General features: G+C 39.7%; 2 protein-coding genes across 3 annotated transcripts; one reads left to right on the forward strand and one right to left on the reverse strand.

The window, feature by feature from the left end:
- Nucleotides 1–2,202: 2,202 nt before the first annotated feature.
- Nucleotides 2,203–3,776, forward strand: LOC131320001 (FCS-Like Zinc finger 14-like). The gene is made up of 2 exons (XM_058350517.1): nucleotides 2,203–2,975; nucleotides 3,408–3,776. Exons 1-2 carry the CDS (start codon nucleotides 2,341–2,343, stop codon nucleotides 3,574–3,576), a joined length of 804 nt encoding a protein of 267 aa, XP_058206500.1. The 5' UTR covers nucleotides 2,203–2,340; the 3' UTR covers nucleotides 3,577–3,776.
- An 864-nt stretch (nucleotides 3,777–4,640) lies between these two features.
- Nucleotides 4,641–11,418, reverse strand: LOC131320000 (oligouridylate-binding protein 1-like). 2 transcript variants are annotated; one of them, XM_058350516.1, is made up of 12 exons: nucleotides 11,053–11,418; nucleotides 8,890–8,951; nucleotides 8,427–8,529; nucleotides 8,262–8,338; nucleotides 8,116–8,177; nucleotides 7,933–8,020; nucleotides 7,723–7,798; nucleotides 7,584–7,614; nucleotides 7,011–7,130; nucleotides 6,327–6,409; nucleotides 5,657–5,830; nucleotides 4,641–5,235 (listed from the first exon to the last, which is right to left on the reverse strand). In XM_058350516.1, the coding sequence occupies exons 1-12, from the start codon at nucleotides 11,152–11,154 to the stop codon at nucleotides 4,945–4,947; spliced, it is 1,269 nt and encodes a 422-aa protein (XP_058206499.1). In that variant the 5' UTR covers nucleotides 11,155–11,418; the 3' UTR covers nucleotides 4,641–4,944. The 2 variants fall into 2 exon arrangements, with proteins under 2 accessions (XP_058206499.1, XP_058206498.1); XM_058350515.1 differs by having other exon boundaries at nucleotides 6,327–6,412; nucleotides 11,053–11,417.
- Nucleotides 11,419–12,809: the final 1,391 nt, after the last annotated feature.

Here is a 12,809-nt window from a genome sequence, read left to right on the forward strand (position 1 = left end):
CCGAGCTGTTCAATAGTTTTTTTAAAAAAAACTGAGTGGGGCTCGTGCAAAATCAACCCCGTCCAATACGTGTAAGTGCTCGATCCAAACTTCCAAAAATTAGATGATCCGAGCCGTTCATAAGTGAAAGATTGAATCGAGCATCTAATCGTATTGGACAGGAATGATTTCTCACGTGTCCCACTCGGTTTTTTTTAAAAAATTATTGAACAGCTTGAATTATCTGTGCCGAGCCCGGAGTGGGCCCCACACGTAGCACTGCTCAAAAATTGGTCTCAGTAATTATTACTACTACTATTGCTCTCTTTTTGTAATTTTTTTTTTTTTTTGGGATCGGAATTAGTGCTCATTTATAGGGGTAGATTCTTTTGTGCGTCAGACAACGGCAAGTATGTGGGTCCGATCCCCTTTGGTTTAGGTAACAATCATTGGGACATTGACATTTTCTTTAAAAAATCAAAAATGCTACTCACATGACTATTCAAACACAACATTAAATACAATTTCTCACGTACATGTGGGCTTCACACACATTACATGTGTAGATCCCACGTGTATGTGAGATATTGTATGAGTAGCATTATTTGTTCAAATTATCGAAATTCGTGTCTTTAAAAAATATACGTATATCTTACATTTTATAATGTTTTTTGTATAATAAAATTAATTGAGATCTTTCAAATAAGATCCATATTGCATATTAAAAACATTACGAATTGAAAATTATAGACAATTTTTTGAAAGGTCAAACACTCTCAAAAAGGTCAAAAATGGGACAAACAAACCGGAACGGAGGGAGTGTATAAAGGATCTTGCTACTGGTACAACAGGTTTTACACACACAGCGCGTACAGCATGCGTTTGGGCCCGTCTCGGATTCAAAAAAGATAATCGGAGCTGCTCATTTTGTTCAATATATTTTTCTTAAGGCCACTGTAAAAAATCAGCTTCATTCGAAAATGATAAGGGCATTTGCGAAGTGTCCAAAATCGCTTCAGAATTCTTTTGTAGGGATTTTGGACGCTTCGCAAATGCCCTTATCGTTTTCAGATGAAGTTGATTTTTTACAGGGACCTTAGGCAAAATATATTGAACAAAATGAGCAGTTTCAATTATCTTTGTTGGATCTGAGACGGGCCTAAACACGCGCTGTCTGTGCAGAACCTGCTGTACCAGCAGCATTTCTGGTATATAAATAAACAACAACCAGGCCTCTGGCCCACTCATAATTGACGTTTTTTACGGGCAAAGGTCCAGTTAAGTTTCTCAGGGTCCAGTTCGAACCAATTTTGGGCCATTTGTGTACTTTTTTCGGTCTTCAACAATAATCGAAACCGTTCACTTTTTAGAGCTCTCTGAAAACATTAACCAATTCAAAAATTACATTGATTCAATACTATTTGATGTGATTTCGAAATGCATTAAGCTTATGTATTACATGGGTTGTAATCCAATCTTGCACATTTATTTTTTTTACAAAATTAATGAAATCATATCAAATGGTATCGGATCGACATGATTTTCGACGCGGTTAATCTTCTCGGCGATTTATAAAAAGTGAAAGGTTCCGATCATTTCTATAGACCCGGAAAGAGCCCACAAATAGTCCAGAACTAACCATAAAGAAACTTGACTGGATCTGCTCCCTTTTACCAAAACCATTGCCAAGTCCAAACCACTCCATCTCCATCACCTTATACTCTCTCCGTCTTATAATATTTCTCCAGTCCACAAAACAGGACTATAAAATAATATATTTTTTTCAAGAAAAAATTCAAATTTTTTTCTTGAGTTCAAAGAACTCGTCAAAATCTAGTAAATTGTTGAATTTTTTTTTAACTTTTCTTACAAAAATTGTATTATTTTTACGTCTTCGTTTTGCGAACCGAACAAATATTATGGGACGGAGGGAGTATATAATACAGAGATTTTTTGAGACTTGAAAATACTACTCCCTCCGTCTCTTTTTAAGTGTCCTGCTTCGTAACTCCAATTTATTAAAAAGATATCATCATTACACCTTTGACATCAGCTTTTTCCTCCACTTTCTTTACTTACCCATCATCATTATACTTTTACTCACTAACTTTTCAAAATAAAATCTACTTTTAGGGACAAAATAGACAATACACCAACTTTTATCCCCCTAACTTTACAAAATGGACACTTATTAAGGGACAGCCCAAAATGAAATACTGGACACAAAAAAAGGACAGAGGGAGTACTAGTATTGTGGAGTTGAGAAGAAGCCCATATCTCTCTCTCTCTCTCTCCTTTTACACACTCCCATGTAACCATTGCTCCCGATTTGCCGGCTGCCAAACGCTAGCTAGAGTCATCATGTCAGGCAACAAACCACGGCCGGTCATCGGAAAGCTTGTCGGAGGGTGGGGATCCGGTGAAAGATTCGGGTTTGCGGATGCTCCGGCTACTAGCCCAAGAAGTCCTTTAGACGTCAAGATCCAATCCCCAAGAGTCCTCAAGAATATTTACGATCTTGGTGGGGTTGGACTTGGTATTGTGGCTGCCCTCGAGAAATCTGCAGGCGACCCCGGGTCGGATACTCGGGCCAGTAAGCCTGTTTTTGTCCGGAATTTGAGCCGGAATTCCAACCCGATTCCGGTTAAATTACCACCTAACGATAGTGATCGCGGTGGATGCAGAAGAGAGTTGGAGGAAATGGAGTTGATTGATGATTTAGAGGAGGATTATACTTTCGTGACCTTTCATGGGCCAAACAAGGACTACGACACTAGAGTTTATCGTGACAATGGAGTTGAAATCGGCAGAAGTGGGGGGTGGCATGATAGAATTGTGATCGATAAGAGAAGCGAAAACTGTGGTCATGTCGCTGCTTTCGACATATCGCCGGCGCTATTCGGAGACGATACGAGGGCTTGTCCTGGATCTGATTTTCTCAGTTCATGCCACTTGTGCCAGAAGAAGCTCCACGGCAGAGACATTTACATGTATAGGTACAGTACCCTTTTGTGATTCATCTTGGATTCATTTTATGCCTTTTTAACATCACCCTGCAGAGACTAGATCTACAGCTCAAGGCTGAATGATCTAAACGGATATGAGATTCACATCATGAGTGTGAATTGGGACACGTCTCTCGGTTTCTTGCCAACGGTACTGTTGGATTTGTGAAGCCTGACTAGTACTAAGCCAGCACCCTTGTTCGGTTTGAGTTTTGATGGAGGTTATTTTTACAGTAATGAGTGGAGAGATATAGATAGAGAAAATTTATTGGAGATTGTGCCGAGAGGTTTTTAGACCCAAAACGAACGTCTCAGTACCAACGAAATGTAACCAGCTGAATTTTATACCCAAGCAGTGTTTCTTTTGCATTTCCCAGCTGAATTTTGTGCCCGTAAACCTAACGAAATGCAAATTGTCAACAGGGGAGAGAAAGCATTTTGCAGCACGGAGTGTAGATTCAGGCAGATAGTAACGGATGAGCGGAAGGAGCAGTGCTGCAGCTCTGAAGCTTCAAGATCAGCTGCAGCAGATGTTTCAAACTCGCCTTACGCCAACGGCCGGATTTTCACCACCGGGATTCTTGCAATCTAGGCTGTTATTACTCTGTGATAGCGATTATAACTGTGGCGAAGATACACGTGTATGCATTTTACGTAAAAGTTGGAAGCTATAATGATTTCCCTTCGCAATTTTGCTTGAAGTTTGGGATGTAAGGGATGGAAAAAGGAAGAAGACGATCTCCTATACTTTCATTATAGTTTTCAATTTTATCAAGCTGTCATTTTAGATAACCGATGTTCAAATAAAGGATTTCGCTGAGGAATCTGTGGAAGGGAAAAGAATGTTAAGGGATTTCTCTCAGCGAATTCACGGTGTTTCCCTTGACATTCAGTTTTCTCAGAAAGTCCCTCCAAAAACACAGGTTGGGGAAAGGTTTTTCTAAGTGTCTGTGCATTTACTCAACACCATGAGAGTGTGTGCGCGTGCGTGTGTGTGTGTGAGAGAGAGAGAGAGAGAGATTGTGCAACTGAAACGCAGCAAATCCCCAGCCGGTTATGTATCTTGTTGCATTTCACCCAAGCATGTTAGCGATAGGTAGCCGTCCAGATTGTGCCAACTGAAACGCAGAAAATTTATGATTTGACAAACCACAATAGAATCAGGCAAAGTATGGCAGATTGGAGGTGATTTGAGAGTAGTCTAAAAGCTTTCGTTCTGAGAGTCATCAGATGCAGCAAATGCATCACTCTAATCAGGGCTTGGCACCGGTGCACATGCCCACTCCGGTTCACATCTGTGATAGCATTCCTTTAGCAACAACATTTTGGTACATGGCCTCTCCAATGCATTTCAGTTTTCCCACATCCACAAAAGTAAGGAAAAACCAATAATTCAAGAGTATACCTTCAGCAGTTCCTGTATTTCTTCAAACCAGACTCTAGCTTTCCACATATGGAACAAACATAATCGCGAGTACACAAGCCTCGTACTTACTCATGGTAAAAACCGAGCACAGAAAGCAGTTTTCCGACTTAGGACTTTTGTTGAGATTAAATGAGTTCCCCCAATTGTTCTCATAAGGAGGATTACAAAAGTATCATAACTACTATTGTAATCCGAAAAGCACTGATGCCTTGGTACTACAAGCCTCAACAGAAGAAAACAGCAATTTACTATCATTTATAAGAAGTAGCAACTCACTATTTATAAGAAAACCACATGATACAGTTTCAAATGAAAACTAGAAAATTCAAAACGAAGTCGCTCACCCATGAAACTGTGGTTTAGATGAGATTTGCAGGAGAAACCATCTCCAGTATAAGTTACATGCCCATACACACAGCTGGTATAGGGGACACAGCCCACTTGGAAAAAAAAAAAAAAACAAGTGCAAGAGCAAACATTCTACATCGAGTTAAAGTTACAGACTCCTTCCTGGAAGACCTGCATAATTATTTATTACTGGTAATAAATCGATGGCTGGGTGGAGGCAATGCCTGGATACCCACCATCATAGATTGCCTGACTAGCTCCAGCAGCACCAAATCGCTGTTGTGCTTGCGGCTGCATCAGAGCTTGTGCACCCATTCCCATTCCCATTCCCATCCCCATCCCCATTCTACTCAATGCCAGTTGTCGCTCATAAGCTACAAGGTCAGCGGCAGAAAAACCTGGCATCTGTGCGGCAGCTGGCGGTGGCAGAGGAGTAGAGCTGGTCCCCGGTGGAGTGGGTTTGCTGCCCCAGGAGCACTGCAATCAATATAAGTTGAATATTAAAGTCCTAGTCCGCAGATGAAACAAAAGAGCAAAAGAAACAGTGCATGTGCATAAGCATAAGCAGCATAACCAATAACGATGCTTTCCGGCCCATAACAAGTAATGGAGTCAAATTCGGGGATCTTAATCAAAAGACAAACATATATAGCCAGTGCACACAATTAGTAAGACGGACAAAAAGCGTCAAAATAGTGAAAATGCAAGTCTGCATATTCTTGCTTATGCCATATAGATATAAGAACTGAACAAATCATACAACATGGAATTGGATAGCATTCCTATAAGCGAAGTGAGTCCTTGTAAACAAATAACAATGCAACAAAACATCTGAAGGTTCAACGGGTGCAAAATATTCATCATCTTATTTATATGGTGGCCAATTCAGTTAGGGTACCTTAATTGGTTTGCCAAAGAAAATTCGGGCATTTCCCATCTGAATAGCCCGAGCTGCTTCAGCATGAGTACCATATCTTATAAAACCAAAACCTTTATCTCGCTGTATGCGGACGTCTTCAATAACACCAGCACCAAGAAGATGGAAATGCTGGTGGAGATCAGCTGAACTAACCTGAAAAATAGTGTTCATGATGCTGTTTATGAGAAACACAGGGCATGCATGCTCAAAATTGAAAATATACTGGTAACACTTGGCATAAAAAGTAACATGGGATCTTGTGGTAAAAAATATTTGAATAATTTAATTAACCAGAACATATAGGATAGAACAGAATGGAGAAAAAAAAGATTCATAAGGCCAACCCCAATTGATTGTGACCAAAAGCTTAAGTCTTGTTGGTCTTCTATTGCTACATCTTTATAGCTAGACCAGATGAGTTCCCTCCTTTACGAAAGTCTTCCTATGCCCTTTTCAAGTAATAAAAATGCCAACAGAAAAACAATGATGAAAAACAAGTTTAGTAACAAGATTTGCTACTCTCCTTTGCCCCCACAACAGGCTCCAGAAGGCCCAGCAAAAGGTGTCTATCCTATATAACTAAGAAGATAACCAATTCTCCAGAATACAAATACATCACACATGTAGGTTATAAGTGTCAAATCCTCACCTCCGGAGCAAGATTGCCAACATAAACAGTGGTGTACTGAGGATTATTCTCTGGAGCATCCTCATTGGTTCTCTCTTGACCATCTTCTGCACAAGAACAATGCCATACTTGTAAGATCTAATATCAAAAGAATTAAAATTGTAAAAATCAAATACCGATCAATGTACGACCAGTAAAACATTGGCCGATTCTAAATTTTCCTTAGAAATATGGACACGGGTAAATAGGACTTTACTTCACCCAATTAAAAGCAGACTTGGACTTGGAAGCTGTGACAGTGATACATTATGCATACGCCTCAAAATCTACAGAGCAGCTAATATTTTCAAAACTATGCTCATGAATTACAGTATATTGCAGAAATCAAAGAAAAACTGCACCAGTAGTCGAAATTCATTTCAAACTATGCTAGAACTCAGATATTATACCTATGCTAGAAATGCTTTCAAATTCATGAGCCGGCTTTTAAAGCTTTTTACAAAAACGATCATGAGTTTAGATGACAGTAAAAAAAAACAGCACTTATAGTCAAAAATCACATCCTAATCATAGTCTTCCACAAAAGAAAAGAGAAAACAGAACAGAACTATGCGAAAAGAAGTTAAAATTTATCATTGCAACTTCGCCTATGCAACTGTTTAGCAAATGAGAACTTTGAAGAACCACATCATTAATCATCTATACCTGAACTCCCATTTGTCAGTTCCACCACGCTTTTGCCATCCAAATTGTGATTGTCATCATTAACACCAGCTCCCTTTGTTGCCCAGTTGCACCTGATTTGTCTGCTTCCGAGCCATTTTCCTATAATTTAAGATTAGAAGATAACAACGTACAGAATTAATTGAAAAGTTACTGGAGTGAGCCAGAAAGAAACAGAAGTATAATAGTTGTGTGATGGATAAAAAGCTACTTGCTTTATCCCCTCCCAAGTTCCATGGCCCCTTCTAAATGGTAAAATCTCATGCTAAACAAATACCTGAATTTCCTGATGAGACTGGAACTTATTTTACGATTTGAACAAATCAAACAGCGGTACTTAATACCTCTTAACAGCACAGTAAAGTATGTTCAATAGTGTATGCTCAAAGCCTAGACTAATCTGATTATGAATCCCATTAAAAACATCCTAGTGGGAAAAACTAGTCCCATTTTGTTTTACTTGTAGCTCTTTCTGTGCTGGTATTAGAAACAGAATACCGAGTATAAATATCAATAGAAGAATGGATAGAGAAGAAACAATGAAGCTATTCTCACCATTCAAATCATTCACTGCAGTTTGAGCATCCTGGCCAAGAAGAAACAAAAAGAAAATAGTCATGACATGTACATGTAAAACCACATGAAAACAAACACGAGAACAATGATGACTATTATCTGTTAACTAGATCAATACCTGCTGAGTTCGGAAAGAGACGAATCCAAACCCCCTTGAACGCCCAGTCTTTTGATCCCACATAACCCTTGCATCTCTGTGAACGGCAGTAGAAAGATCAAAAAAAACATCCAGATAAATGCTAGGTCCCGAACCTATGTTATGTTTCCAATCTGATGCGATGGAAACTCTGCCCAAAAAAAAAATAGAGAGCAAGAAATGAAAGCTTACGAGCAACTAGGATAAACAGAGAAGCATGCAAACAGGGTAGCATCCGTAACTTCAGGGCTAAGATCACCAACGAAAATGTTAAAGTGGCCTACAAAAAACGTAAACAAAGAGATATCAACAACTTAATTATGCTGAAACAATTTTAGTACAAGTACCATCAAACATAAAGAAGTGATCTTAGACCTGATGTGTCCTCTCTCTGGTTACTGGCATATGCCCAGTTAACTTTTATAGGCTGCCCAAACCTGCAAACTACATATCAGTATATAGGAACAGCCGAACAGGAAACATATACACATTACACAACAAGCTATAAAAATGCTTCTCACAGATGCCTTCCATTAAGAGTCACAATAGCAAGAGCAGCTGATCTGCGATCAAAGTAGTCCACGAAACCGTAGGATGACTGCATAACATGAAAGAATGCACCAGTATAACCAGGAGAGGGGAACCATTAAGAAGGAAAGGCGGCAAGTTTTGTGATGAAAGCATACCTTCTCCTTCCGAATGAGCTTGCAACCTTCAATAGGACCAGTACTTGAGAAAACCTCCTGAAGAAGTGGGTCTGTAACCTGTGGGTGAACATTCCCAACATACCTGCATTACCCCATAGATGAAAGTTGACTAAACCAATGATACACTTGTGTAACTTAATGATATGAAGCAATAAACACAAGCATCAAATGGCAAACATAAAACTGTGAGAAAGTAAACATGAGTAATCATTCTTATATTGCAGTGAAAGAGAGAGGGTCTATTTCCGTGCAAATTACGATACTGTTGATATACAAAATTAATGATGCCAACATAGGCAACAATTAAACTTTTTCCAAGTTAAAAAGAGACAAGTTGAACCTCATTCAAAGGAGTAAATAAAATTAAGGCAAAGGTACACAGAAAAATTCAAAAAGAAAAAGAGAGGAAAAAAAGAAAAAGAAAAATCTGTATGACACTCACACACTGCGGCAAGTACTTGAATCAAACCCAGGAGGCAGATTTCCACTCAAGATGGGCTCTATCTGCAAAATAAAATTGTAAAGAAACAAGAAAAGGGAAAAAAGGGCCAAAAACAAAATATCTAAGCTACTACTACCTATCTAAGACATAAAACTAACCATGTATTGGGAGAAAAACTCACTGAAACCTTGCAAACACATTTCAAGTATGGTATATTGGCTAATCATAGGAAAGCATAGTTGTCAAATCAAGTTTTGGATTGGTCTGCTTTTTTATGGGGTTGTTTTATTTCGGGCCAACATAATGAGGATTGAGGAAATATAGTTAGCTTGTGGTTCATCCTCAACTTGTAGCCTTTGATTGCATGGAATAGGGCAAAGGATTCAATATACCTGAACCAAGTGGTGAAACCAATGCTATATGCTAAGACGAGTTGGGTTGAGAAAGTCCAATGCATAGGAGTCAAAACAAATTGAATCGCAATAGGAAGCATAAGAATCTGACAAATTCGACAATCATGGAGGAAGGAACAATAGAGAACATTCCAATCTCTCATTTCATTTCCATCCAGACCAAGGTCACCATACCTTCACATTACTCTCCATAATCTATTCATGACACGCTCTCCAACTCGCATTGCTTGTTTCCTTCCTTACAAGAACGAAGACTACCTGAAAAGTTTTTTTGCGTGGAAGCAAGGGAGCGGCTTGATAGTTTGTAAAGCCTTGCCCACAAGGCTTCAATCCATCTTTTTTGGGAAACACTAAACCTCTAATATCGGTTGTCATTCTTAATGAGCCGCAAAGTGTCAAACCACTTTCCATGCATATCTCAATAACGAAAACTTACATGTATGTCGAATGGGCCCATCAATAACAAGAAAACTTAAACTTTCAACAGGTTGGCAGACTTCTTCAGTCATAAAGGAACCAGCGATTAAGACGCTTATCCGAAAGAACAGAGATAAAATGACTATAACAAAACAAAAAATCACCCCCTATAGCATTAAACATGAACGAAAAAATCCTTTTGTAAAACCTTTAGTCCAAGTCACCAATTAACCCTGAACCAACCCCGAAAACAAGAGATTCAACAGGGTATATTCCAGTGGAATGATGTTCAGGAAAGTGAAACAATATTAATTGTCAGACCCATGTTCATACATAAAACAGAGTTTCACTAGCACCCGCGCATTGTTAACATAGAATAATCAGATGGCAAAGAACATTCCTTTTTGGCAAGAACCTAGCCTTTGATAGATGAAATCACTACCAACTTTGTAATAGTACCATCAGTTAAAAAGATAATGCTCACAATACAGAGTGATAATGTCATTGTATCCTGCCACATCCATGGCGAAAGGCTTTGACCCAGGCTTCTTCCCCACTTCCTTGAACACGTCAAATGCCTCGGAGATTTTCCTTAACTTGAAACACTCCTTAACCATTATGTCAAAAGCAGTCTGAATTAACCCCTTGGAAAGTTGACGGGGTGTGAGTATTAACCACAATTCCCTATAATGCCCAAGCCTCCTTTTTCTTCTTGTGCTTAAGCTATATCTCTATCAGCACATTACAAGTCGCAGGAATCATCTTGAATTGTCTATCAAGCAAGGTCTTGTACAATTGCATAGCTTCTGTTTCCCTCCCCCGATTAAAAAACCAATCCACAAAATGCCGCATTCCACCGTCCCATTGTCTACCAAACACGGTGAAACACCTCTCTTTCAACTCATCGAAAAGGTCCATTGGCCTTACCCAAATTCAGGAGCCCTAAAATCAAATTATTGTAAACTTGGGAATCCGCTCTTGGCCCTTACTCAACATTTCTCTAAGTAACTCAACAGCTAAATAAGGACACCATTTAACCAAAATAAAACTACGACTGAACTCTTTCACCTCTATTTCTCACGTTATCGCATCAAACAGGAAAGGAAAACCCAAAACCGTAACGATAAAGGGATAAGCTCCGTTGGAAATATATATATCCGGAGAGTGTGTGTGTGGGTGTGTATATATCAAAACAGTAGATTTATCAATCGAAACACAACAGATGAAAGATAAAACAACTTTTAATTCACGGGAAAAGACATAGTAGTAGAAAAAAAAAAAATCAAATCAAGTATTTGGGCACAAAAAACAAAATAGGGCAAAGGGAACGAACCTGGGGAGGGGGAGCCAAAAGGCCAGGGTGGTAGAGAGATTGCTGCATCAACGCCTGCTGCTGCTTCAGCCTCTGCTGCTGCTGCTGCTGCTGCTGCATCATCGTCACAGACAGCTATATATTTATATGGAGAGAGAGAGAGAGAGAGAGAGAGAGAGAGAGAGAGAGAGAGAGAGAAAAGGAGGGGGGAGAAGGTTTCGAAGAAAGGCACGGGAGGAGAAAGGAAGGGGAAAAGGGAAGGAAAAAAATACTAAAAAGGGAAGGAAAAAAAAACCCTCGAAGGGGAGGGGTGAAAGAAGAAGAAAAGAAAATATGGAAAGCGTAGTGATTCCTAGTCGAGATGAGAGAGAGAGAAAGAGGGGAGGGCGATGCGAAGAAGATGATATAGTGGACGGGGGGGGCTAGGCTTCAGTGCATCCGGTTGCACGTGTAGTCAGGGCCTTCTGCGATGGGCCTTTGGGCTTTCTTACTTGGGCTGGGCTAGTCTGTGGCATGGAAATTATTTCTGGACTGAACCCGTCTGAATCCGTGGGAACCAAGATTTGTCGGGCCCCGAATGCGGAAGGTCTGTTTCATCGCGTCGCTCCCCTAAGCCGCCTAACCTAAGATCGGTTAAAGTATAATCTAGAGGTTGCTTGTTGGTTTTAGGTTGGAATCGTCTGGGAAATCTAACAGCCCTACTACGGCCAACTTTTTTGATGGAGTGAAGAAAACCATGATGCTCGTTTTCTGGAATGGAAAAAACGCCTATTTGTGGGGGAACATTTTTTTTCTTTTCGTTTCGGCTTTTCGTGTGGGAACTTGTCTCTAACATGGGGGGAATGCAGACCCGTATTGGGCCAGTATTTAACGAATCAATATGGTACGGACCGTTGTGAGCAGTTAGTTACTCTTCAAGCTGAATCGGAAAAGGGTAAAGATGTGCATTTGAATCCTCTCTACATTATATTAGAGGCCCATTCGAAAGGCAGTAGTTGCACATTAGAAGCCCAGTCAATTTGGTGTACTTGCACATTAAAGGCCCAATAGATTGGCAGTGAGCAGTGGTTCTTTAGACATGTTGGGCCAATTAATTCCACAAACGCCCTCTTAGATGACGTGGGTTCCATATATGTGTGGATTCTTTCCCGTATAAGAAAGGCGTTACAAATAAAAGTTGCATTGAAACATTCCTCGTTTATCAGAAGTTTTGTCGATTGTTAATTCCAATAACTCTTAACCAATCGAGGTATGCGTAAATGATCCGAGCACTAAAAAATATACTCCATATTACACACGTCAAAAGAAGGTAGAATGACACACCTAGGGGTTGCCCTAGTGGTTCGGGCATATGCCCAACCTTTGGGAGTACTCCTCAAGGTCGGGTTCGATTCCCCATATGGTGAGTGCCCCGAAGTAAGTGGGGGGCCGTAACCAGAGACGGAGAGAGGTGTGGGCATATGGGGGCCAAGGCCCCTGTGTGGTTTCTGGGTTTTTTTTTATAAATATAAATATATTTTTTATTTTTTTTTGTTTGTTGAGAACATCTAGGTATTTTATTTTGTTTTGGGTGTTATTTAGACATAAAAATGCGTTTGTTTTTTGTCCCAAAATCCAATTTCTCTCTCTGTGCACGACCTCTTATAAGTTTTTCTTCAATTATTGATCTCATTTCTTTTTCTATCTCTTTCTACTTTCTACCCAAAAAACCCTCCCTCAAAATCTAAACCAAACAAGCTACGTATTAGATATCTGAATCTTCAAATTTTAAAATCTTG

The sequence above is a fragment of the Rhododendron vialii genome, chromosome 3a (assembly GCF_030253575.1).
Source record: "Rhododendron vialii isolate Sample 1 chromosome 3a, ASM3025357v1".
NCBI lineage: Eukaryota > Viridiplantae > Streptophyta > Magnoliopsida > Ericales > Ericaceae > Rhododendron > Rhododendron vialii.

Excerpts from the sequence above, each read along its gene's own strand:
- LOC131320000 (XM_058350515.1), bottom strand. The coding sequence starts at position 11,154 with ATGATGCAGCAGCAGCAGCAGCAGCAGCAGAGGCTGAAGCAGCAGCAG. Across the intron at positions 7,131-7,583 it reads TGCAGTGAATGATTTGAATG|GAAAATGGCTCGGAAGCAGA; the intron begins GTGAGAATAGCT and ends CTTAAATTATAG. Across the intron at positions 5,831-6,326 it reads TTGGCAATCTTGCTCCGGAG|GTTAGTTCAGCTGATCTCCA; the intron begins GTGAGGATTTGA and ends ACTATTTTTCAG.
- LOC131320001 (XM_058350517.1), top strand. The coding sequence starts at position 2,341 with ATGTCAGGCAACAAACCACGGCCGGTCATCGGAAAGCTTGTCGGAGGG. Across the intron at positions 2,976-3,407 it reads AGAGACATTTACATGTATAG|GGGAGAGAAAGCATTTTGCA; the intron begins GTACAGTACCCT and ends AATTGTCAACAG.